Below are 26,304 nucleotides of genomic sequence, written 5' to 3'. Positions count from 1 at the left end.
TGTTATTTTCTCTTGGATCCAATAAATTAAAAATTGATGGCAGCTCAGAAAGTGTTGCGCTCCGTCGAGAGTGCGTGTTGGTGGTGGTTCAGTGTCGCCTGGAGTCTCAGCCCCTCCCGGAATGTTTGCGGGGAGGAGAATGAAAAGATCCTTCGCAGATTATCGGTGAGCATGAGCTTGCTGGCAAAGGCTCCGTCTTCGTAGGAAGCAGGTGTAAAGTCTCCAGTCGGATGCAGAGCTCTGGCGGAGGGATGCTGAGCATTTCTTGTAAACATGCGTACACATCAGGATGGCGGCTGTGACGTTGGTGGCACACAATTTTAAGAGCCCGGCACCCCTCCCCCCACACCCTTCTACCCATGCCCCCCCATCACTGAAACAATAATTCTTCCTATGTTTCTTCTGGACTGTAGCCTAGCCGTTAGAAATTTGGATCTGAATCAGTGCAGGGTAAGGGGGCCATGGGCCTGTGTCCTCTGGGTGCAGCAGTGCATACGCACTGTGCTTGGTGGGTAGCAGGCAGTTGGCCCCTCGGCTGGAATTCCCCAAAAGGCAGGTGCAGGGGCAGTTGTTGCAGATGGACCAGGGCAGGGGGGGCCCTTGGAGCCCTGCATGTGGGGGAAATCTCTGGCCAGGTAAGGCCATGCTAAGCCCTTGCAGCTGCTGGGGGCCTGTTGGCTGCTTGGCTGGGTCAGTGTTAATGATGTCTTTCCATTTCTGTCTTCTGCCCCAAATTCCTTCCCAGCGGAGCTCAGGCATGGGGGAGTTTGACTTCGGATCGAGTGCTTCCCCATCTACTTAACAACAAATATCCATTATTATTTGTGAACCCTGATTTCATTGCTTCTAAATGCGTGTATCAGCTGGGAGGAGGTGTAGCCTCGTAAATAAAATGTGGTTTTGTTGTAAAAGAAAATTAACTCTGTGTGTGTTTGTGTGTGAGAGAGAGACTATGTATTTGTCCATGAGCCTTAGGATTTCGCATTTCAGAGCCCACCCCGATGTGTCAGCGTACATTTGAGCAAGGTGCCTGCTGCATCCATTCATTTTTCCTCTTGATGAGTCCAACGTTTTAGCAACCCCGCACTTTATTCGGCTCATAATAGCGAGAGCAGCAATATTTCCCAGCGCTGCCTGACACTTGGGGACTTTCTCACGAAAGCAGAAATCATCTTGGGGGAAAGACCGCGTCTTTGCGTCTTTAGTTTGCCGGACGGGACAGCCTGAGGGGCTGGTTTGTTGGGTCTGGGAATTCAAAAAACTGTTTTTGTTATGTGTCTTTTCTCTTTCCTGGTGCTTTCTTAGTTCTGGGTGGCGGTCTGGGCGCTCTGGCCTTCCCAGCAGAGGCCTGGTTCTCCGAGCTGTGTGGGGCCGTGAGGCTCCGGATGCCCGCAGGCCCGGAAAAGGAGGGTGCGGGGAGGGCCAGACACAGCCTGCTTTGCCCTTCGCTGAGTTGGGCCAGGGGGCTCTTTCTCTTTTTATTTCTTCCATTATCGATATGGTTCTAAGAAGGGCCGTGCACACGCGCACACACACGCACCCCACACACCCAGCTCAGTATCCGCCTGCCAGCGGAAATGAAACCACAGCCCGTCTTTGGGGGTGTCTCCAAAGGCCATGAGCATGAGCCTTCAGGCTCAATAAGCCGTCCTGGTCGACATGCTGTGTGTGACCCAAAACTTGACAGTGGAGGGGTTCTCATGCTGCCTCTGCTGCCTGAACTTTGGGGGTTACGTTGTTGCCGCCTTCCTGGGAAGTATCTCCCTCGGCCGATGAAGCACAGAGTCCCCCTTATCCACCGCCCCAGGAGGGGAGAGAGGAAACCCCATTCTTGGAGTAGGGTGAACACCCCTCCTGCTGTCGTCTTGAGTTTTACTTTCAACACTGACAGTGGGAGGGAAGATTTGTTTGTTTGTTTCTTTTGCCCCTGGATTCCCTTCAAGGCAGCGAGCTGGGTCCAGGGTCCTGGGTCCAGAAGGTCAGGTTCAGGGCCATCTGTGGGACTGGGGCAGGGCCTGGCTGCTCAGGGGGGCTTGGCTGCCAGGGGGCCGAGGCAGGACTCACAGCTGTAGCACAGCGAATGGATACTTTCAGACGCAGTGACTGCTGCAGGAGGAAAGTGAAAAGGCAGAGAGAGCCAAATAAAGGAAAGAATACCAGATGTTCAAAAAAAAAAAAAAAAAAAAAAAAAAAAGGAAAAGGAAAAAAGAAAAAGAAAAAAAAAGTGCTGGTACCAAGTCCTCAGCAAAAGGTAGAGTACAGAGAGGCAGGAATGCCTGCGAACAGTTATATGACCTTTGCTAATTTTTAAAGTAGTCTCTGTTTCTTTTGAATGAGAAGATCGAATTGAAATTATGTAGCTTAAAGCCTCCTAGCAGAGAGGAGGTCCTCCCGGCTTCCTAGAACTCCTCCCAGGGGAGACGACAGACAGGCAGGGCTGAAAAAGTTAATGAAAAGCAAAACAAAACAAGGACGAGAAAGAAAGATTAAATTATTAAGCGGCAGGAAGCACCTCCCCATCCCCAGCAGGAATGGTCACACTGCAAGTGTGGTGGCCTCAGGGAGGCCGAGGAGCTCCAGGCCTGTGGGCCAGTGGCACTCGGGCGGGTACCTTCACCCTTCCCACCGCAGAGCCTGCCCCTGCTCCTTCTGAAGTCTGTTTCATTTTGTCCTTTTTTGCTTTTCAGCTCATTTCCTTTGTGCCTCTCTCCTTTTTTTTTTTTTTTAACAAAACAATATTTTGACATCCTCCTCCCGTCTATTAGAGTTCCCGCTCTAGAAATGGCGCACAATACATCCTTATATTTCTAAAGAACTGTTTTCACAGCCCTCTCCTTTGGCTCTGAAATTATGTATATGTAATTGGTAATTAAAGGTGCAAGCTTTTCAATATAAACAGTATTGCTCAATGTTAGATCATTAAAGGGAAAAGAAGCATCGAATAATTACCTTTTCCATTCTGACAAACCGTTCGCAGGAATCTGGTACCCCCTGCAACCACCGTTCGGCGTGAGGGCTGTGATTACATTTCAGCCATACCAAAGCACCTTTTCATAAAATAAATTGGTAAATTAATTATGTAGCATTGTCTTGCAACTCTGTTTTAAGTAAACTCCCGATTTCTTTTTTTAAAGTGTAATTAATGATTCCCGGGGCTGGCTTGGTGAAAACGGTTTCTCTTACCTTCTCGGTCAGTGTGTGTGTGTGTGTGTGTGTGTTTCAGAGGTATGGAGCTAACAGATTTCAGATTTCCTCATCTTTGGGGTATTTTTTTGCATGCCTTGGGTCTCCTGCATGTCCAAGGGTGATTCATGAAGCACTCTCTCTGCTCGTCTCTAAACATAGGCAGGTTCTCCAATGTTAATTTCCCTTCCCAGAAACACCTATGCCTCAACCTGTTCACATGTGGCTCAAACGTGTTACCTGTCCTACATCGTCCATCCTAGATTCCACATCACACGTGGACTCACACAGGCCCTGAAGAAGCTGAGTTCAGAGAATACAGAACAGGGATTCATATGTAGGATGGAAGATGCCACAGAATTTTTTCCTTAAATTATCTGTTCTTTGGCTCTGGCCCGTCAGTAACTTCACTGCCCCGGAATGTGTTTTCCCGCCCTTCCGTCCCTTCCCTGCGTTCCTCGGTGGTTTTCACTGGATCTCACTAAATACCGTGCAGCTTAGAATTTACCTGCCTCCTTGGGTGTCAGACCTCTGGCCGCCCCGTGGCTCTTCCCAGCACCCTGACACTTGTGCCGTCTCCACGACCAAGTTGTTTGCTCTTGAAAAATACCAACCCACGTTTGCTCAGAGCCCAAGGGGATGTGCAACCTCATCGTCCAGTGCTCTTATTTATGACACTTTTGGCTGCCGAGTCCTCCTGTTCTCCAACGGGGGGGTTGCTCCTGTTTTGAGGCATTTACTGGCTTCAAAATATTTGGGTCCCATGTCCCCACCAAAATTAAAAAAAAAAAAAAGGGGAAGTATATCGGCTGGTAAAGAAATATGAAAATGTACAGCCCATTGAGAGTGTGGTTTGTCATCTGCCAAGCAATGCTTTTGGAGTCTGAAGAGGGTTTTTTTTTTTTCTTTTCTTTTTCTGGGAGTGAAAATAAAACCAACAAACAAAAAGGACAGTGGGAGCTGATGAGTGCTGGAAATCTACAAAGTGATGGCAGAGTGACCAGGAGCAGAGCCGGCTCCCTCTTTCAGAGAGCAGATTGGCAGAGTCCTTCCCCTGCATTGTTGTTGTTTTTTTTCCTCTTCCACGTTTCTTTTCGAACCAGCGCTCACTTGTTGCTTTCTGAGCATGTGGGCTTCTTCTTCTCCTAAGGACTGGCTGCCTGACGCCTGTGTGGGGCTCCGTTTTCTGGTCTGGTGCGCAGCCAGGTCTGAGGTAGAGGAGTGCAGGCAGGGCCACCGTGAATGGGGAGGACATGAATGAGCCGTGGAAGGGAGGGGCGGTGGGTCGAGCCCAGGCAGGGTGAGCCGGCTCTGGCGCACGGTTCTCAGCCTTGGCGGCCCACTGGAATCACCTGGGGAGTCTTAAAAACAAAAAAACAATCTGAGGTTTGGATCTTGCTGTAATTGGTCTGGGGTGCCGCCTGGGCACGGGGTTCAGGGCTCCCCAGGTGATTCTCAGATGATGTAAAGTGGGAGAGACAGGTCTCCAGATTGAAGTACGGGGCCCAGGACCCTGAGCCTCTGGTGAAAGTGGGATGGGGGATGTGTGCACGTGGATGTGCTTACCTGGTATGTGGGGGGGGGGGGGGGGGGTTGGGAATTAACAGTAGATAAATGACAAAGCAGAAAGTTTAGCATCAGTTAAGCAACCACTTCCACAGGCGGTGATGTCACTGTCAGAGCCTCAGTTTGCCCGTCTGTGGCCTCCAGGAGTCATGTGGGGACTCGGTGACCTCTGGGACCCTGCAGTGGAGGGGCCTCCTCTCGGCGGGGAAGGGTTGGAATGGGTGACGGGTGCCCGTGATTGCCTAAGCCCATCTCTGTCTTCTCTGCCCCTTTCTCCTCTCTCTCTCCAGCAGAGGCTGACCATGTGGAGACCGCCATCCTCGAAGAAGACGAGGGTCTGGAGATAGAGGAGCCCAGCAGCCTGGGGCTGATGGTGGGTGGCCCCGACCCTGACCTGCTCACCTGTGGACAGTGTCAGATGAACTTCCCCCTGGGGGACATCCTGGTTTTTATAGAGCACAAGAAGAAGCAGTGCGGTGGCCTGGGTGCTTGCTATGACAAAGGCCTGGACAAAGGCAGCCCGCCGCCCTCCTCACGCTCCGAGCTCAGGAAAGTGTCCGAGCCGGTGGAGATCGGAATCCAGGTCACCCCCGACGAAGATGACCACCTGCTCTCACCCACGAAAGGCATCTGCCCCAAGCAGGAGAACATTGCAGGTATGGAACATTGCCCTGGCCAGGCCACCGCGGAAGCCACCTCCGAGGTCCCACGCCTGCCCGTGCCCTTGTCGTGCCGGGTGTCGGGCCTGGGAAGGGTCGGGGGTTACCGGTATAGGACTACCAGCCAGGGCTCGCCCGTTCCAGGGGGCTGCTATCTGGGTGCCCCTCAGGACAAGACGGGCTTGGGGCTCCGAGCAGCACAGCTGGCCAATGGTTGCTTTGCTTTTGGCAATGACACTCTGCTGCGGGGCCTAATCCGTAGGTGGCTGGGAGTACAGAATGGAAGTTTGGAAGGCAAGGTGACCCTCGGTTTGCTGGTGTGCTTGGCTGAGTCTCTGGCTGTGCCGCCAGACAGTCTTGGGTTGGAATCTGTTCTTCACAACGTGGACAAGTCAGTTTTTCTATCTGTGAAATGGAGCTAATGAGACTGATCTCCATAGGCTTGTGGTGAGGTCTAATGAGACGTGGCCTGTGCGCAGGGCCTGGTAGGCACTTAGGAGTGGGAGAACTCCCTTCCTCCTCTTCCTCTCTCTGGCCTCCATTTCCCATCTGTAAAAAGAGGTGCCCTGCTCCCAGAGGCGCCTTCTCATGTTGCCTGATCCTTCTGGCAGGTCTAGGGAAGGGCTCGTGGGAACTTGCTGGAGCGCTGCATCCCTTTCAGCTGACCACCTGGACAGTTGACTTTTCCCACCTGAAGAATGGGTGTTTTGGTTGTGTGCTCTGGCCATAGGGAGTTGACACCGTATCCCGCTGGGCTGTGGCCATGGCATGACAGAGTCTCCTGCAGGGAGCCTGTGTTCTGTGTAAGGCCCCGTATTTGCCGCAGGTCCGACTTCTGAGCCTGGGAGGCCTGGCAAAGATAGAGGCCCACGGTGGCTGTAGGAAGCGGCAGCTGGTGTCGCAGCAAGATGGCACCAGCGAGCGTGTACATGAGAGGTCACACCCTGTTGGTAGACTCTGGACAAGCCGCTTCCTGGGTCCAGGCCTCAGTTTCCTATCTGTCAACAGGGAGTGAGAATACTGGTGGGCCTGGTGTGAACATTGAATGAGCAGAGGCTCTGTGCCAGCAGAAATTTCCTCTCAGGGGTGCCCTCTGGGGCTGCAGTGTGTAAGGAGAGGCCAGCTGTGTTTTGGGCATGGAAGCTAGCAGAGGTGCTGGAGGGACTGAGGCTCTGGGGGCTCCTCATTGGAGGGTGTGCCTGCTGTAGCCCAAGGCACCTGCTGCCGCTGGCAGGATGGAGCCGCATCTCCCAGAAGCCAGGCAGGGTAATGCAGCAAGCCGCGCGGCAAGTCTGAGACCTCTGGCCTCAATTTGCCCATCTTTCAAATGGGATTGTGAGATCTCTCTTAGGGATTAGTGAGAGGCTGTGGTGGGATGCAGACTCCTGCTGGCGCATGCTAGGTGCAGGGGAGACCCCACCAAATTATACTGGCCTGTGGGCCTTCCCTTCTGGCTGGTGAGCTCTAGGGACGTCTCCATGCTCGCAAGTTGCCAAGGGCTTTGAGAAAAATGTCCAGCATGTCCGGGGCCATGGTCATGTAAACCTTGGCTTCTCAGGGTGCCTTGCAGAGACGAATGATGCTGCCTTCGTTAGAACTGGAGGCTCCCATCCAGAAAGGTGCCGGGTCCCTTTTGTTGGTGTTGTTGGGGTCCCCGTGCGTTTCTTTTCTTTGACACCAGAGGAACAGTTTTTCTGCAGTGGAATAAACACCCGGTGTCAGTGACCACAGGCCTTGCCCATGAGACTCTGGTCCCTACTTCTATTTCCATGGAAAGGCATTCTGCTTTCACCAAAACCCATCCGAATCCTCGTTTCACGATGAAGGTACTTCCCAGCGAGAGGCTGCCGATCATTGTGGGTAGGTCTGTTTAAGAAAGCCACTAGATGTGATTTCATAAAAGGCAAAGTTAATCTGCAAGGCGGCTTTGTCCTCACCCCCGACCCAGCCCCCTGTGCCCCTTTTCTTGGGTTGTCGTACGGCAGCAGCCTACAGTATTTTTAGTCTGCGTGTGACGGAAGAGATTCTTGGCCTTTTCTGTTCAGCAACAGGACGAATGGATTTCTTCATTCTTGAAGAAATATGTAAAATAATCCCTTAGAAGTCTAAAGAGATATGTTTGTTCAAAGCCTTTAAAATGTTATTTTAATCAAAGGCACAAAACAGTCCGCATGCTGTGTCGGCTGAAGGCGACCGGCCCGTTGGCGGCCGTCGCGCCAACTCGCCGCCTCTCCTTCCCCTTCTTCCCTCCCTGCCTCGGCACCAACTTTTCTTTCTTTCTTTTTTATTTAATAAAAAGGAAAGATTAAAGAATAAAACTTCAGTGGCTCAAATGTATAAAGTAATTTAATATGGTGGGAGCATTAATTATTTTAGCTTAATTGAATTCTGAGGACTGCACTACTTGCATTTTTGTAGACAAGCCCTGTTTATTATTTCTCTGTGTAGATTAACAGTAAAGGAAACACAGATAACTTTCAGTTATTTATTGTAAAATAAATGTGTCAATTCATGTGTAAAGCAAGCTGCTCAAAGATAATTGAGTCTTTATATTTTAAGAGGGGGACTAGGAATCACAGGCGCTTCTCCGCCCGGGCTTCCGGAAATCCGCACAGCTGCTGCCCAGGCCCCTGGTACCGCTGGCTTCTCCCAGGCCTCTCCTGTTCCTGCTTCCCAGCCATGGTGGGGAGGGATGCTCCAGCCTGTCCGAGCCCTGCCCTTGTCCCCAGGACCGGTTGCTGGGGAGCGGGTGGCTGTTAACACTTGGGACTTGGCCTCTGGCTTGGCTGTCCCAAGGGAGGTGCCTGCCGTGACCATGAGGGTCATGCCTTTCGGGGAACCAACAATCTGAGTGTTGTCCAGATGGGTCCTAGCCCTCCTTGCTGCCAGGTGCTTCTAGAGGCAGGGCTGCAGAGCTAGATGGGCAGGGTTGGCCCCTGGAATAGGTAGGGTTCCTTCCACCTTTAGGGGTGCCTCCCAGCGTGATACCGGAGTTGGAATTCTATCAGTCATTGGACCAGGGCTGGATCCTGGATTGGCCCTTTCCTTTGGGACACTGGAGTCCAGAGATGGGCATAAGAGGAGTGGTTAATCATTTTTTTCTTTCCTTTATATCTTTATTTATTTTAATGATCGAGAAGTAGGACAGTAGAAGGAGGAACTTTCTGGAGCTTTGTGACTCAGAGGGCATTCATCCATTCATTCATGTGCTCATTTAATAAACAAGCACCTGCTGTTCTTCCTCTGTCCTGAGCATCCCCCTCCCTGGCCGTGAGGTGACAGAACCCCCACTCCCCTGCCCAGGGTCGGGGAGCATGGTGGGAGGACGGCCATCGGGGCTGCTGCTCTGTCCCCCTTGGGGGACGTGGCCCAAGTGCAAGCAGTAGCAGCTCTGCACTTGATGTGTGCAGCTGTGGCCCTGGGGCCCTGCACCTTGGTCGTGTGCAGGGCTATGCAGCCTGTGTCTGAGGCCCAGAGCCGAGGTGGGGGGCTCTGGCCTGGAGACCTGACTCAGGTCTGCCTGTAAAGGAGTGTTTTACCTTTCCCGAGCCCCCTTCCCACTGCATTCTCCCACTTCTGGCAGAGCTCGGGGACGTGGGAGTAGCTGATCCTGGTGTGGGGGTGAGGGGGCAGCTGAGACGGCTTCCAGGGTGTGCAAAGAGCAAGGAGTCTCTGAGCCATTTTGTGGGATGGGTGTCTTGAGGAGGGGTGGGGAGAAGGGGCCTGGGGTGTTTGGGGTTCGTGGCCCGTGCGAGGGAGGCCGCGTGCTGCCACGTGGGAAGGGTCCCAGTGCATGTCGGAGCCCTACTCTGTCGCCTGCCAGCCTCGGGCCATGTTACCTGACCTCCTGAGCTGCAGTGTCCTGACGGAGCGCTCTTAACAGTAACTGCGGTGTTGAAATGATGCGTACCTGCCTGGCGCACAGGATACCCACTGCCGAGACGGGCACCTTCCCCCCTTACTGGTGCTGGTTCCCCAGCTCCATTTCCTGGTGGCAGCATAGCTAATGGAGGGCTTCTGGGAACACCATTGGCTGGAGAAACTTCCATTGGCTTCAGAGAACTCCACCATCAGACACAAGGTCCGAAGAGCTGTTGTGTGCTCCCCTCCCCCAGCCCTCTTTGGTCACGTTGTTACTGTTCTATGGCGGCCTCTCTGATGGTGGGTCCCTCTGGGAGGAGCCGGGGGGATCAAAGGAGCATGGACTTGGGTGCCAGTGGGGAGGGGTGTGATTCCAGTGCCTGCCCGGGCCAGCCGCTTCACTTTTCTGGGCCTCAGTTTCCTCGTCTGTCCCTGCTTGTCAGGCCTGTGCTGAGAACGAACAGGGATGAGACCCAGAGAGTGCCCACTCAGCCCAGGCTCTGGCTGTAGCCGGATGACTGAGAAGTGGAAGCTTCCTGAAAAGCTTTCAAGAGAGTGTGGGCCCCACTTGGCAGCTCAAGGTGTTGGCTTCTTAGTCAGAATCTTGAAAACTTACCTCGGATATCTCTCTCAGCCACTGCCACCGATTCCTCCTTAGAACCCCCATTTTATCGCCACTGGAGGGGAGGCTCTTGATCACAGGTAGTTCGTTTTCCCGTGTTATCACCCCTTCTGTAACCAAATGAAGCTAGACCCGGGGGAATGAGCCGTCAGCTGTCAGTCAGAGGTTTGCCTTCTGCCTTTTTGTCCTCCTCCCCCCGCCACAAACCCCAAATGTCAGATTTCTGGAGAAATGTGGGAGACAGGCAGCGGGTGCCAGGAGGTGGCAGATCCCCCTGGGCTGGAAGTGGCAGGCGGTTTCCTGGTCCGTTGGCCCCACCCACTCTGTACATCTTCATCTGGAACCTAGGAAGGGTCTGGGGTGCCCCTGGAACCGGGGAGGGGGGTTCGAGGTAGCAGGCAGAGCGCAGACAGGGTGTTTGGTTTAGGGTCCCAGTGACCCATCAGTAGGCCCAGTGTGTTGGAGAAAAGGGCTTCTGATCAGCTGGAGGCTTTACATGCTGTTCGGCAAATGCGCATTTCAGATTTTAAAAAATAAATAAAATAAATGTGAAAAAGAGAATATTAGCTTGGCCAGTGGAAGAAACTAAATAACTCGCTTGTGCTGGAAACTGGAGATAAACCCCACTTGCAGGTTGTCTTTAAAACCTTGCGTTTGATATATTTAGAGTTGTTATTTTGGGTCCAAATTAAGATTAGTTAAATCCATGTGTGTTGTAGCATGGATTATCTTTCTGTATTATTAAATCGTGACAGCTAATTATTAGTTCTGTCTGCACCGAGGAGCAGTGGAGTGTCCTGTCTGAGAGACCCAGTCCTGGACTGGGCGCTTTAGGGCTGACCCCAGAACTGGGGCAGGGCTGGTAGCTCATGGGGAAGAGGGGTCCCACCTGGTAACCCACATTGTGCTTAGGTGCTTTTCTTTATCTCATCTTGAAATAGATACCAAACTTAAAACAGATAACTCTAATCCCACTTTGAAATAGCTACTTTCTAATCCTACGTTGAGCTAAGGCTCAGAGAGGTTAAGGGACTTGCCCAAGATCACACAGCAAAGTGGAGTCAGACTCAGGTCTGCCTGACTTCCTCAGATGGCACGGGGAATGGAGGCTTTTAGGGAGTAGTCTAACTCTGCCTGGCTGGCCCGGCCAGTAGGGGCAGGTACTACCTTCAGACCCTATCACAGGGGACCTCTGAAGCCATCCTGATCTGACTCTGTGGATACAGTCAGGAGCCCTCAGACCCCCAGAGGCCTTGACCCACAGTCTGTGGGTCGCCTTCCTCATATGGTTGCCTGTCTCATGAAGGTTTTGGAGGGGTGGTGGTGAGTAAGAAAGCATTAAGACCTGACTTCAGGTGGATGGATCTGGGCTGGGATTTTGGGTTTGCCAATGACCTTTGGCCCTTTGTTCACCTCTCCAACTCCCATTTCCTATAGAGTAAAGATAATCTTTATTATCTTGTAGACTTGTTACAAGGTTTGATTTAGACAGTGCATTCCTGTATTAGGTCCCTGTGGATTGTTAGCTGTTACTAATAATAGGGAACCACTGGAGGGATCCACGTGGGGATTCTGGCCTCCGGACTGAGCTGGAAGGATCTCTTTGGTGAGGATCTCCTCCCGTTCTTAAGTGAGCATATGTGACTTGTTACTGGCAGGGCTGAGTCCACACCCCAGTCATCTCAAGTCAGGTGGCCCTTTTGTCACACCAGGCTGCCCAGTTTGGTGACTTGAGGCGAGCTGTGTCCCCGGTAGAGTCCCAGTGTCCTGATTTGTCAGCGGGGGGTGAACAGTCCCTGCCCTGCCGGCCTCCCAGGGACAAAAGAGACTAAAGGTAGACTGTGCAGACCGTTACAGAGTGTTAGCAGCTACCCAGTGCGGCTGTAGCACTGAATTGTTATTCAAAGTTTTATTGAATTAAAAAGAAAACCAAAAATTCTAGTTGGCTACAGGGTAATTTTTTTTTTTTTTTTTTTAATCTCCACTAGGTTTCCTTTAGGTCTGGGGCCCCTGTTGACTGTGATTCATAGAGGAGGTTCCATGCTTCTGGAAGCAATTCGGAAAGGACGGGAAGTTAGGGAAGAGAGCAAGGGAGGGTCATGGGGCTCCCAGGTGAGGGACCTAACCAACCCTGAGCCTCTGTTATCATTATTATTGGTTTTTAGTTTGACAGTAAATAGTTAGCAGTTGCCTTACATTTTTTATTAGGCACTTGACAGCCTGCTTTTGTGTGTGTGTGTGTGCTCATTTTCATGCCTGACTAATGCATAACCACTAGCTCTAGAATCTGTTAGAAGGGGGCTCTGTGTCAGTAAAACTATATAAGTAGGGCAGTCTGCTGTCATCCTTGTGCCCTTGGGTTTATCTTTTCACCGAGGAAACAAAAACATGGAATTTTCATACCTGGGTTTTTAACTGTACATATACTTATTAGGACTAACTCTGTGCCAGTCCCTGTTTGAAGAGTTTTGCAACAATTCACTGATTTAACCCTCCTTCACACCTCCCTGAGGTAGGTGCTGGTATCAAGCCCACATTACCAAAGAGGAAACTGAAGCCCAGAAACGTTAAGTCACTTGCCCAGGGTCACACAGCCTGTGCGTAGGGGCCTGGGCTGTGAACTCCAGCAGTCATGTCTTCCCTGTGGCGAGGCAGCGCTGCCTGTGGTGGTGGTTCATCCTACGCTCCTATCTACTGTCTCTGCCCCATGAAAGGTGGTAAATCAGTTATTACTTTCATTTTGTAGATGAGGAAACCAAGTCATAGAGAGGTTAAGAGCCTCAGAGTTGTGCCTAGACACCAGGCTCCTGATTTTTGGTGGACTTCATGGGGAGCCCAGGCCCAGGGGATCATGCAGTACTTTAACAGGGTCTGGTACAGGCTGCTTCTGCTCCTGGCCGGCCACCAGTGATTTCTTCGCCAGGGGTGAAGCACCATGATGGGAGCTGGGGTCTCGTGTGAGTTGAAGGAAGCAGGACGGCGGACCTCCACCTGTCCTACACGTGTTTGTGGATTTCATGTTGACTGCTGTCTGTGCAGACCGGTCTTGTTAGGAGCCAAAGCCAACGCAGTCAGGTCGGGTGGTGGGAGGCAGCTGGGCCTATGGAATGCAGGGTGGGGAGGGGCAGGCGTGGTGGACTCTGGCCAAAGACCTGGGGTGGTGTCTAGGCCCTGGGGCCCACAGGCTGTGTGACCTTGAGCAGACCCTCCGACCCTCCCCCTCTTTGGGCCTGAGCTTCCTGAGCTGAAATAGGAGAAGGAGCTACCAGTGGTTTTGAACAGCTGCAAGAACCCCATGGCGGGGGTGGGGGAGGTGGGGGAGGTGGGGGGGTGGGGGGAGCAGTAAGCTCCAGCTTCCTACCTAAATCCCCCTCCCACCCAGCAGCCCAACCAACTGCCCTCGGTTGTTACATCTTGGGTTTAGGAAATAAATTTTCTTTGAAGAAATTGGTGGCTGAAATGAAAACTATCATACTAAAGGATGAACAGGGTTTCTTTCTGCTTCAAGCCCTGAAGATTCCCCTGGAAGGATTTGGTGCAGAGTTTAGGTTCAGGGCCCCTCCTGTGCCTCTTCCAGGCACTGTCCCTAATGTTGTAGAGTGGTTTGGTATTTGTTTTTTTGTTCACAGGACCTCCTGAATTGTATGACTCTCAAACCCCATGCAATTGGAACCCCCTCTGACCCATGCACTGATAGATGGTGACCAGTGACCTAAGGGGGTAGGGGTGTTGGCCTTGACCAAATTAAGTCCAGGGAGGAGCTCCACGTGGCAGGGTGTGATTAGGACTTAGAGGCCGACCAGGAGACTTTCTGGAGAAGGCTAGGCTTCTAGGTTTCATTTTTATTTTGTTTTTCAGTGGGTTTCCTTAGAGTCGTCCTCCTGCTGGGCTGCTGATTTTGATCTGGAGGTGGGGGTGGGTGGATGGGGTGGCTCAGGAAGGAGGAGTCTGTGCTGAGGGAGGGGCTGCGAGTGGGCGAGAGGGAGGTCTGGCCGAAAGAGGTGTGAGCACTTGAGACAGAGGTCTGGGAAAGTGGCTGCCCGCTGCTCCCACCAGCATAAAAACTGGGACCCCGGGCTCTTTTGGGTGGAGGAATATTAACAAAATGACCTTTTGTTGGAGGTGAGAAGTCAGAACCCCCATTCCTGGTGTGGAGAGGAGAAGGTAGCTATTCAGATGCACTGTCAAGGGCAGGGTGAAGCCCCCAGCCCAGCTAGTTCTCCAAGCCAAGGCAATATTGGATCAGGGCTGTGGACTCCTGGGGGCTGAGGACCCACAAAGCTCCCCATGACTTCAGGCTGCAAGTGTGCACACAGCTTTAGATGCAAGCAGATCCATCCGGATTCAAAGGCGCGCAGGTGCGTGGGTCAGCGCCCACCCAAGATGAACCCCTATGAACAGAGCCTTGCCATCTGACCACTCTAGGGCCTACACTGTGATGAAACTCCAGTGAGGACATCGGTCCAACCTGGCGGTGTTCAGAATGCACAGTTCTGCTTTCCTGACTTCGGGTACCAAAAGAATCCTTGAAGGTACTCGGGGAAAACACTGGCTTTGTTTTAAAGACTTTTCCGGGCAGAGCGTGGCATGCGGGGAGTGTAGTCCCCCAGCTGAGTTCTGGGGGTCTTCCATTGAGGCTGGGGGCCAGGGAATGCCTGCCCTGGGCTCTGTGTCTCGCAGCCATCTAAGGTTCTTTGTTTCCCTTAAGGAGAAACAGGACAAACCTTTGATGACCTCTTCCCACCGCAGCAACGGGCTAAAAGGTTTGAGGTTGGTAGACCCCACAACACTAAGTTCTCCAAAGGAGCCAGAGTGGATTCTTTCCTCCTCCCACCAAGAGTTCAAAGCCAGCCAATTAAGAAACCTAAACAGTGTGGTCTTCTCTTTGCATCATTGACATCATTGCCTTGTAAAACTTTCCCTGCAAAGGAGGCGCCTTTATTCGCTGGGAAAAAGTAGTATGTAATTTTCCTGACCTGGCCTTTGCTTTGGAGGGGAAGGAAAAGAGGGAACTCATTGCCAGAAACAAACGGGGCCCAAGACAGCAAACAAGTTCCACACTCCCGGGTCGGCGGGGCCTTGCTGTCCGCAGCATGGGGTCCTGGACACCGAAAATGGCGTTTTGTGGGGACGAGAAACCAGGGGGGCTGTGGAGCGCAGAGGGTCTGAGGTCTCCTGGTCTTGCGTGCATTCTAAGACTATGGGGGAGGAGGAGGGAGACGGATATCAAAATCCTCCCAACTCCGAGACTGTACGTCTTCTCCCGCTCCCATGAAACGAGGTGCCACCTGCCTCACCACTAATGCAATTTCCCGTGTGTCCCGACGGTTGCAACTTGCAAGACTAATCTTGCCCCCCTTCCCGGATCTCCAGCGACCCTACCCCTTCCCGGCCCCCCCCCCCCCCCACGGTGTCACCCCCAGCAAATCATCCCCTCCCACGTAGGAAGGGGCAGGGGCAGAACTCCTGACACACCCGCCGGGGACTTCGGGCTCCTCCCCGGGGGCGCCAAGGTTGGGGTCCATTAGCCTCCCCTCACTCCCAAGCCTAGGCGCACAATGGCCTTTCCCAAGGCGTGTGGTGCCGAGCTCTGGCGGGGGCGCGAGGCGGCCCGCACCTCCCGGACCCCGCATGGAATCGGGGCGACACTTTGGCGACTCCGTGATTGCACCAGCGGCCTCCCCTGCGGTCGGTCCCGTCGCCTACCCGCCGGCTACGGTCCCGGCGGAGGCTCCCAGGAGCTACTTCCCGGCCTTAGGACGCGCCTGTTCCCTTCCAGGCAGCGGGTCTCGCCGACTCGCCCGCGGCCTCTCCAGCCTGCGCCCCGGGGCGCGCGGCTCGGCGACCATCCGCCGCGTCTCTCCTGCTTTCCCGGCCCAAGCCCGCCGCGCACGTTGATTGTATCTTCCTGGGGCGGGAGGGCCGAGGGGGCTCCAGGCCTATGCATAATTCGGGGATTTAATGGGCCAGCTGCCCGAGCGGGGCTGTGAGGGGCGGGAGGAGGCGCAGCTGACCCTGCCCGCGTCTGGCTTCGCCGAAGAGGCGCGCTTCTTTCTTCCTCCGGTGACAGCTCTCCTCCCCCTCTCGGCCTGGGTCCGAGGGGGGCGGGGAGCAGACAAGTCGTGGGGTTAGTCCGGGGGGGGTCTTCCTTGGTGCATTCCTGCAACTTTTGCTTTGGGGGGCGGGAGGCGAGCAGTGAAATGGAGCCTCCCCGGGACCCGGCTCCCGTAGGAGCTGGGGGAGTTGGAATGCAGGTTTCCTCCGAGCATTCTGCAGCCCTCGAGTCATTCCCCCCTCCCCCAGCCCCTTTCCCCCCGCCCTCGGCGGCCCCCTGTCGGCCCCCAGCCCCGCAGCAGCCCGGCGAGCTCGCCCTTGGCCCGGGGCCAGCCCTCTTCCCTGGCAGCGGGCGGAGATGGATGGAGGCGGAGACCCAAGGTCAAGGGCGGGGAGCCCGCGGGCCTGGGGCCCCTTTGTGCGCTGGGGTCCGCCCCTCCTCCACCCGCCCTCTCCTCCCCGACCCCCAGGCGCGCGCCCGCACTAGTGACCTTCCCGGGCGTGGGGAATTGCATTTCTGGACCCCTGAAAACTCCTGCCAGTGGTCCCATCCTCAAAAATCAGCGCGCGAGGGGCGGGGCTCCTCGCTGGGGTGGCGTTCCTTCCTGGGCGTTTTCGTGGTCCTGGGGGTACACTGGGATCCCCTCTTCGCCCCGCCTCGAACGCTCTGAAAGGGTCGCGCCCGACCGAACTCGGCAGCAGCCCACCTTGGCCCGACAGAGCCCGGCAGTTCCCCGGATCCAGGTGAGGCCCGTTTGGAGGGAGCCTCAAAGAGTTCCTTTGTGCATTTTGTGTCCATCCTGGGCAAACAGTCCCGTCCCAAAGTGGTTTTCTTTGTAGGGTTGTTTTTTTTTTTTTTTTTTTTTTTTTCCCCTTCCCCGGGGGGGGGGGGGGAGGAGAGGGAGCCTGCTTTTCTAGAGGGAATTCCTGGGGGCTGGGATTTTAAAACACTCAAGAACAAAAGTGGTTCCCCAATTGTGTGGGAATGGAGCCCTCTACTAGAGTGGGACACAAAGCCTCCTGGAATTACAGGGAATTAATGTCAGTCCTTCTTCCAGCCCGACTTCTCTTACAATAACCCCCCCAAAGAGAATTTGTATGCAAATGGTCACCTTGGTAGGAGTCTCTTTATTTTTGCTTCTTAAAAATTGGCCTCCAATTGTTTAAAGCACTCCAACAGACCCTTAAAGAGTCAGAAAAGCAGTGGTTGGACGCCCAATGTATTTACCACAAAGCTCTTAAGAAAATGTTCAAACATTTTCCCAAAGCTGTTACTCCAGAAATAAAAATGTATGCTGTTTGCCTATAGAAGATTAAAAGTTTACCTTCAGCGTGACAGCTTTTCTAGGCTAGAATTGGAGCCACGTCTCTATTTTCCATTATTCAGAAATAGGTCTGAACCACACAGAATATATTTGCTGTAACGAGAGTCAAGGTAATCTAAAAAAAATAAGTATACATATTTCTTTTTGATTTGGGCTGACCCAAATCATAACAGAATATTGCACTTTCTGTGCTATCAAAGGCTAAAGTATTTTGTAAACAATGCCTTCATGGCATTTAGAGTAAGAGTTGATCTTAAGAAAATCTCAGATTTAGCTAACCCGAACTTTGAGAAGCCAGCTTTTCTTCTGGAGGAATCTGAAGGCACTTGTCAGTTTATTTTTTTCTTGAAAGGCCTGCAGAAAAGGTAACAAATTCAACATTTGGGAACTCAAAGCTGCTGGCAGTCCTGGACAGGAAGGTTTTCATATCTGCCTGAACTTGCTCGTTGATTTCTCAGACGTCCATTTATAACAGTTCTAACATGATGGAATCTGCCTTTGAATATCTGTAAATACGGGTAAAGATCACAATCCGGCACTCATAATGGTCCAAGACTAGAAAGGCAGATTCTTGTGTTTGATTAATATTTATGTTACTGGATTCCTTTACAGAAAGAACGATGGATGAAGCACTAATTACGTGTGTGTTTGAGGGGCTCCATCCTAGGTTTCTGCAGTTCCTGAAGAGGCATGTCGTAAATTTTAGGATTTTTGGAATCAGGGTACTTATGGGGGTAATTGTCCATGTTTGGCTTGAAAGACAGGTAACTGTGTGGTTGGCTGACCTAATGTCTATGACACGGAGAAGAAGGAAGCCAACTTACCTCTGCTTTCTTTATTTTGAGGACTCAACAGTGCAAAAAATTATGGGGCAGAGTGGTGGAAGTTTCTTGTCCAGAATCCGTGGAAGTTTCTTGTCTAGAATCCTCCTCGAAGAAAGGATTCTGCAGCCCCCTGGGTGCTCTTGTGCCTTGGGAGGACACACACACCGTTTTGTGTCCGAGGGGCAGGCTGGGCTGCTTTGCCTTGCGGTGTGGTGTTCTGAACCACGTGTCATCTGCAGGGTGCAGATGACTTGCTTTGCTTTTGTTCAGGAGCCACGGGTGGGAGATTTGCTTGGGAATGGGGGACTTTGGCAGCTGGATCGTGTTGAAATACCAGTGGAGTTGTTATCCAGAGGGATCCTGCGGAGGCCTCCTTTGGACATGCAGTTAAGTACTCTCAGTTTTATTACTTTGAGAAATCTAGATTTTCTTGCAGGATTTTTCTAGAAGTGTGGTTTCCCAGAGCCGCACCTGAGCCCTGGTTAGGGCTGGAGCCTCTGGATCCTTTCTGGGCCGCCTCATTTGTCAAAGCACCACAGTCAAGGTGTTCGCACAGTCTCATTTGTGTTTGTTCCTAAACAGTCCCCGGGCGGGTCTCAGTGTCTTCATCTATAAAATGGGGATATCCAATTGTTGACACTCCTGCCACCGTCCTGATGTGAAAACAGACCATTCTGCAGGAGTGAAGTAATTGCTTATTTCAAAGACATCGTAAAAGCATAGACTCGCATTGTTCAGTGCACGGGAGCAGAATGACTAATTTGCAAAAGGGAGAGGAATCAAGTAACTACTAGCGCAGCGTGTCATTTTCAATGCAAGGGGGAAGAATTAGGGGATTTAGTGGGGCGTCCAAGGGGGAGGATTTGAATTTTCAATCTAAAAACCTAATACCAAGTAGGAAATACCTCTGCCCCATCCCCATTCATTTTGGGGGACTGTCACGTGAGTCAGAATCTTAATATGGAGTAGGGTTTGCTGTTACTCTTGCTCCGAATATACCAGAAAATGTATCTTTACTGACGTTTGGGGTCTGGCCCCCAGACAGGAGCTGGGTAGAGGGGGTGTAGACTTGGGGGATGGGGGAGGAATGCATACAGCAGGCTGCCTTTAAGTGCACAGTCTTATTAGACGCAGATGAGGAAGGAACTCAGTGCAGTGCAGGCTGGTGAGGAAATTCTCCCCTTTTTTGGCCGCCACCTCTGAAAGCTAACAAAAATGGGCATTTAAGCCCCCAGAGCGCACAGGCCGCTCTGACCCGGCACCTTCATGGGGGAAACGGGAGGCCCCAACCGTCCTTTTGGGACTCCGTCTTCTTCTTGTGTTGTTTTCCTTTCGGTGATGCTAGGTTCCTTTTTTCCAGCCAATGCTGAGTAAACCCAAGTTAGATTTTTAAAAGGAATAACCCCTGGCAGGGCCCCAAACCTCCGGTGTAGTCTTGCTGGTTAGAAAATACAGATCCTTGCTTCGTGTATTTGGTTGGTTCACCCTGGCAGGGCCCAAACCTCAGGCTTGAGTTTGGGGGTGGGGGTGGGGGAGCGTGGCACTTTGCCTCCTCCACAGGGGACTTGATAGAGCCCTCGTTCCCTGGCATTAGAGCCTGGGTGGGGCGGGGGGCACAGCAGATACCCAGAGCCTGCGTTGGTGTAGGCAAGGAGCCAGAAGCTGTCTGGTGCTCCTTAATTGAATACAGATCTCAGTCAGTTCCACGTGGCCCTGGGAGGCTGGGCAGGGAGGGCAGTGGTACTCCCCCGCCTCCCCCTTGCCTGGGAACACCCCAACCTGAGGGGCCGCGGGGCCTGTCCCAGCCGCCAGCCCCTAGGGTTTGCAAAAAGGCAAGGGAAGTGGGCAAGGAGATAGCGCGACACGACACCCGAGTAAACACTGTTTGCGTGAACTGGGTCTTCTATCTTTGTTAGTGGCGGCTCGTTAATTAACAGGCCGATTAGTGTCGCCTTCTTTTGACACCTACGTGTGTTTTGGGGCAGAAGATTCTTCTAAAACCGAACAGAACCGTTCAGGAAGTCCTTGTACGGAGCCGTTAGTTTCTTCTCTCTGTCCCCCTTGTCCCCCTGCCCCCTCTTCCTGCCCCCCCCCCCCCCCCCCTTCAGCCCAAGTGGGCTCCTCGTTGCGCGGAGGACAGACACGTTAAACACAGCTAAATAAATCGTGTTTGCGCTTGGCGTTCGTGGTAGTGAAAAATCTGTTGCCTGTTTTCACTTCCTTATTTCTCAGCATTTGCTTCCTACCTGTTCTTGAGCACATGCCCAGAAATAGTAGTTTTGTCAAATGAGGGGATAATGCCAGCCAGCCTCTCTCGCTGCCAAGGAAGCTGCTGGATTTTGCAAAACAGAGTGACGTTTTTTTAGTGACACTGATTTTTTTTTTCTTCCCCCCAAAGAAATTAGGATGTAGAAGAAGAGTATTAAAAAAATGCACTTAGGGAAGAGAAAAAAAAAGAAAGACAAAGCCCACGCAGTTATCGCCGTGGCGCAGGGACATGCGTTGAGCAGGTTCAGAGATGGGTCGCACTTTTGTTTGCACTTGGCGGCTCCAAGGGCAAGAGGCAGCCTTCAGAGGAGGGGAGGCTGCCTAGGGCCGCGAGAGCCAGCTGAGTCAGGCTCCCTTCCCTTCAGCCCCAAGACTTAATTTTCTCTGCCATTTTGGTTGATGTGGTGTAAAGATTTTGTTTCTCTCTTTTTTTCCTGGTGGGTTCTGTGTGCTTCATTTCCAAGGCCTCCTGAGGGGCGCCTGCTCTGCACTCTTCCTCGGAGATTACAGCTAGATTCCAGTCCTGATCCGAGTCTGGAGCTCTTTGGGATCCTGGCCACACTGTCATTGTTTATATAAAAGAGACCCCTCCCTCCCTCCGTGTCTTTACCCACAGCTTTTTTTGGGGGCGGGGGGGGGGGGGGAGCTGGTATCTGAAAAGTCATTGTCATGGTGTGCCGGTGTTTGCTGGGCAGAGAATTACAGCTGAATATAGAGAAATACAGCAAATTAAAAAAAAAAAAAAAAATATATATATATATATATATATATATATTTTTTTTTTTAACAGCTTCAAAAACAAAAAGAAAAACAAAAGACAAACGTGGAGTGCTTCTGCCAGGAGCCTGGGCTCATCTTACTGGGCGATCTTTGCGGGGTTTCTGCACCGGGTTCTGTCTGAGGCCCAGCACATCGGCTCTGTTTCAAAGACAGCCAAGGGGGAAAAAAAATTACAACAAAATCAAAGTCCGCGTGCTCTGACTTCCCCCAATTTCTAATGGGAATACCCTGCAATAGAAATGATATTTCTGTGGAGGACTGTGCCACTGGTTTCTTTAATTACATTAAATAGCGGTATAAACCTCAGCTGATGTAAGCCCTGTTTCAGTAGCAGCGGCCCCGGGAGCGCGGCTACATTGAATCCGAGCAGCGCTCCCCGTGTTAATGTGCTAACAATCTTTATTCAATTAATCCTGCAAAGTGTTAATTTTTACAAATTTTGTTGTGCACACACTGTACCTTACTGTCGGTGTGTTAGGAGATGCAAATGGATTTCACGTCAAAAACTCAGGAAGAAGGTGGCTGTCAGAACTGCTCCCTTAGAAGAAAATTTGTGATTGTAGCCGTCAAGTGCTACCCATGCTGAAAGGAAGGCTCACAATATGTATATTACATGCCATCTACATGCGGAAAACTCTGTTTAAGGAGCTACTTTGTTGAAAGTAATTACAGGCCTGCTCAGTGTTTTAGTCAGTGACATTTCAGACTTGGCTTGGAAACATAAAGAGGCCACGGAAAGACTCTGTTCTTGCGTGATGCACCTCAGTGTTCTGGATGTCCATTAGTAGAAGGTAAAAAGAATGAAAAAGGAGAAAAAAAAAGACTCAGTCAACAACAAAAGCCAGGAGAGAGCTGGATATTTTTATTATGACAGTAGCACTCTGTTGCATGTAACACTAGCAATGCAGCTGAAACCCCAAAATGCATTTGAGCTAGAGCAGTGGCCCCTGTTCTTCCTTCCTTCCTTCCTTTTCTGTCTTTCCTCTCTTGCCTCCCTTCCTTCTCTTCTCTTCTCTTCTTTCCTTTCCGCCTTCCTTCCTTCCTTGCACCTACTGACCTAGTTAGGCTTCTTTCCATCTAAAAACCAAGAAGCCTACCTTCCTGGCCTTTGGTTGCATATGCCCCTACTGGGCAGGTAGGGATTTTATGGTCGCATATTGATAGAGGTTGATGCTGCTCACATCCCACATAGCCACAGCCCCATCGGCACCTGGGACGGCTGTCCTCTCTCCTGCTGCCTCTGGCTTGAGTGCTGGCAGTAACCTCCTTCCTGGGCACTCTGTTTTCTCGATGTTCTTTTTATTGGCTGTGCTGCTTGGTTGTCCTTTTCAGTTCTCTGGGATTCTCGGAGTTCAGACCTCCCCCTTGTATTCAGGTGTTGCGCTCTCTGCATGGGGGCTGAGCCAAAACCAGGGTTGGAGTTTGCGGGGCTTGCAAACCACAACTTCCTGAATTCACCAGTTTTTAAACATGTTCTCTAGAGGACCAGATTTTTAACAAGTGTCAGGATTCAGGATTTCCAGGTCATTCTTCGGATGTCAGACACAGTGGATGCTGATGGGGGCCAGGGGCGGGGCGTGTCCTTAGTTTAAAACTCAGGCTTTTAGGCAGCAGATCTGAAGAGTGGTGTATTTCCTTTATGTGATATGTGGCTTCTGTCCTCATGGTGGTCCATGCCTGTGCCCTACCACTCTAAACTCATGCACTCCATGGGGAGTGTCCCTGGAGACGTGTCGAAGGGATACCAGACTAAGGTGGTCATGGGAGTCTGGCCACGACGTGCCTTCTGGGAGAGGGGCACAGAGTCTTGACCCCAAGTGCCATGAACTTCATGTTTGGAATCCATATGTCTTAGCCAGCTTCCGACTCCAGTTTATAGACTGCACTGTCTGTCTGGAGTTCTTGCTGAAGTGATGTGTCCTATACTGTTAGTGGCTCCTGATGCAACATGATAGAAAATGACGGAAAGATCTTGGATAAATTGTGTTTTAGTACAGAAACTGCAGAAGACTGCAGCAGTCAAACCCGGCTTCTGATCGGAAAGCCTGAATCAGGGGAAAAGGAGGAAATTGCTCTGCTAGGTATTGGCCAGCTCTTTTTACTCTTTTACTGAGATTCAGAGAATCATCAACTCCCGTTTGTCCTTGGCCTCTGTGGATTCTGGGGCAGACATGCGCACATTTGAACACGTCCACATGGCTGGTATTTGCGTGTATGTGTGTACGCATATATGTATAATTTTTGTGTAATAGATGTGCACACGCACATTTTCCTAACTGGTGAAACCCTTGGTTTCACCTTCTGTTTTCCCCAGGCCTGTCCATTCCAGGAGCGTAGGCCCCAATTTGGTGGACCCTGACTGCTGAGGTCACCCCAGAGGACTCATCTCTGTGCTCCTGTGTGTCCCTCAAGGCCGTGGTGCCTAGGCCTCGGTGTCTTGGCCAGAGTTACAAGCGATTGTGGCTTATTTGCATTCCAGAGGCTGAGCGGGCTCCAGGGAATTCCCCAAATGATGAGCAAAAGAGTCGAAGCTGCACGTTTTCCCCTGCAGATGCCCACTCCGGGAGTGGACTGGTCAGCCCGGAGCACTCAGTCAGCCTGCCCTGGAGAGTTGGCGGAATATGATTCAGACACATCCTTCCTCCCCAGTAGCACCTGACAGTTCCTGGGCTTCCTCCCTGGGCCTTTTGGAAGGGCCCTAGAAGGTTTTGGAGTTTGTGATGTAACCTCACTGCTCCTTGGCTCAGGGTGCTGCCCTGGAGTACTTCAGCTGCTTGAGTCTTGAGGAAATTGTGGTTGGCAGCCATTGAAACAGGTGCTTTTGGACCTGGCGATGGGATGGGCCTGCTTCTATCTGCAAGGTGCCGTGGCCGGGTGGATGTTCCCTTTCTAAGCCTTGGCAGAAGGAGGGAAACCGGTTTGGGTAGCGTTGGTGATGGGGGGGACACAATTGTTCCTTTGCCTTGCCTCTCCTCTTTCGGGGATGCATTAAATGTGGCGCATGCTGGGGAGCAAAAATAGTTGAAGTGGTGATTCACTGTGACAGATCTCAGGAGTGCACGAAGGGGGAGGTGCAAGGCGGAAGGTGGCCTTCCAGGGTGCTGGAAGGGACGCGGTTCTGGCCCCCTCTATGTGGCCAAGGCTTCTTGGTGCCCTGGTGGCCCCAAAGGGCTGTGATGGTGGGTGAGGGTCTGTGGATGTTTACCGGGGAAGTGACTGTTGGATCGGCCTTAAGGCCAGAGATGTTCTTGGAGGCCCCTGGCAAGCCCACCCCTCTCCCTGCTGCCTGGCACCCTAGAGTAGACCTCTCTAGGTCCAGCCACATCCGGGCAGTGACAAGGGAAGCCAGGCAGGCCTTCTTCCCTGCACTGGAAGAAATCCCACCCTCCCAGCCCGAGAACGGGCTGCTGTTTTCAGCAGGAAGCCTGAGTCAAGGCCTGGCTCTGGCTGGGTTTTGTTTTTATGCCCCTCTGTGATGGCCCTGAAGGATGTCTTGAAACACAGCTGTGCAAACCTTTGTGAGATCTCATTGGCCCTTCTTGTTGCTCTTCTTTTAAAGGCCACCAACGTGTGCACCCCACACTCAAACCTGTTGCAGCAAGGACCCGAGACCCGTGATGGGTGCTCAGACTTGCCTGACTTAGAAGGTGAATCCAGAAGTGGGAGGTGGGACTTGGCAGTCTTAGCTCCCCGCAGAGAATTTCTGGATGCCCCCAGTGCTCTGGTGCCCTGAGCTAAGCCGTGCTGCACACCCACCAACTCTCTTGGCCCGTCTTGGGGACCTGCCCTGACCTTGCAGTTTTCACGGTCACTTACGGTGCTCACGTCTCAGCTTGGATTCCCTTTCTGTTTTGTTTATGATGACGATGATGACGACGATGATGATGTATTTTATAATGAAATGAAAAACAAGTTCTGGCATTTGCTGGTTACCAGACCTTGGTGATTAAAAATGAAGAAGATGAAATAGTATCTGTGGAGTGAGGGAATTTATTTGCGGAGGGCCCCCTCCCCCAGACCCGTGCAGTTCTGAAATTGAGTAACAAAGAAGACTGCTTAGAATCCGCCCCCCTTCCTGCTCTCTCAGCCCCCCTTCACCCCAAATGGAGAGAGAGAGAGACAAATGGTGGGAAGCCTAGGTCTTGTTGGGTGAGTACCCACTGCCTGTCTCATTTAAGGTGGCACTCCACTTCTTTCAAATAGGAAATTGCCAAAATGGATGTCATCGGCTGCTAATTAGATGTATTTTAACTGCAGGATCGTTTTACCAGCTAATACTGTTATTATGTGCTTCAATGTGAACCCGTGGTGGAGCTGTTAGGGTATGAACGTGCGGCCCTAGCTCACAGCTAGTGAAGCCTGTGGGATCGCTGGGACCCCCTCCTCGGTGGCCCCAAAGATGCCTGGGCCAGACCCCGTGTGGAAATCTGAGGCCTTTCAACTTCTCGAGATGTGTGTGCCCCCTTTATTCCCTGTGACCCCATCTTTCAGTCTTTTGACCTGGGCCTGAGTCCAGAGGAGGCCCTGAGCTTTCTAGATTGGAGGGCTCAAGTCACCACCTCCTGCCCCGCAAAGACAGCCTAGTCTCCTGTCTTTGGGCTGTAGGTCAGCCTAGACGTGATTTGACCTGAACCTCCAGCCCTGAGTTTTCCAGTCTGAGCTGGCTTCCCTCCATCCTCTCTCTTTAACAAACCAGAAAAAGAGTCCTGATTTCCCGTCGGGCTGGGGGGAGCGGGGCTAGAATTGGGATAGATTCTTAAGCAGGAGCAGTGTGTCTGACTTCATGCGGTTCCTCTCTCTCTCTGTCTCTCCCCCCTCCCCCCTTAATACATAGCATTTTTATCATCCTTAAGACAAAGTAGCTGGCAAAATATTTAAGCGATCCGAAAGAAATGTTTTTATTTGCCCGTGTGCGAATTGGGTTATCTGCCGATCTTGTTTATGAAATTTGGGGCTGCCTTTCCAGCAGTCTGTTCGCCTCTCAAATCTTTCCCGGCTCCCATTTCCATATTTCTGCGTGCATGTTCTTTGTTAATCACTTGGCAAGCGCTTATTTGAATATTAAAAATTTCTTTAATCATCAAAGGCAGGAGCACAGTCTCATGAATATTCATATTTTCCCCCCTCCTCAGACTGGATTCTAGTTCATTACCCTGCAGTAA

General features: G+C 52.0%; 1 protein-coding gene across 4 annotated transcripts in view; it reads left to right on the top strand.

The window, feature by feature from the left end:
• The window catches only part of BCL11B (BCL11 transcription factor B), an 89,066-nt gene that overhangs the window by 8,810 nt on the left and 53,952 nt on the right, over positions 1–26,304 (top strand). For 2 of the 4 annotated variants that reach the window (XM_059373938.1, XM_059373939.1), the window contains exon 2: positions 5,040–5,405. In XM_059373938.1, the coding sequence (XP_059229921.1) occupies positions 5,040–5,405 (366 nt within the window). The remainder of the gene's footprint in view (positions 1–5,039; positions 5,406–26,304) is intronic. The other 2 variants (XM_059373940.1, XM_059373937.1) reach the window with 1 other exon arrangement.

This window comes from Mustela nigripes, chromosome 13 (assembly GCF_022355385.1).
Source record: "Mustela nigripes isolate SB6536 chromosome 13, MUSNIG.SB6536, whole genome shotgun sequence".
NCBI lineage: Eukaryota > Metazoa > Chordata > Mammalia > Carnivora > Mustelidae > Mustela > Mustela nigripes.
The sequence above is the reverse complement of the archived record's forward strand: the minus strand, read 5'-3'. Positions and strand labels throughout refer to the sequence as shown.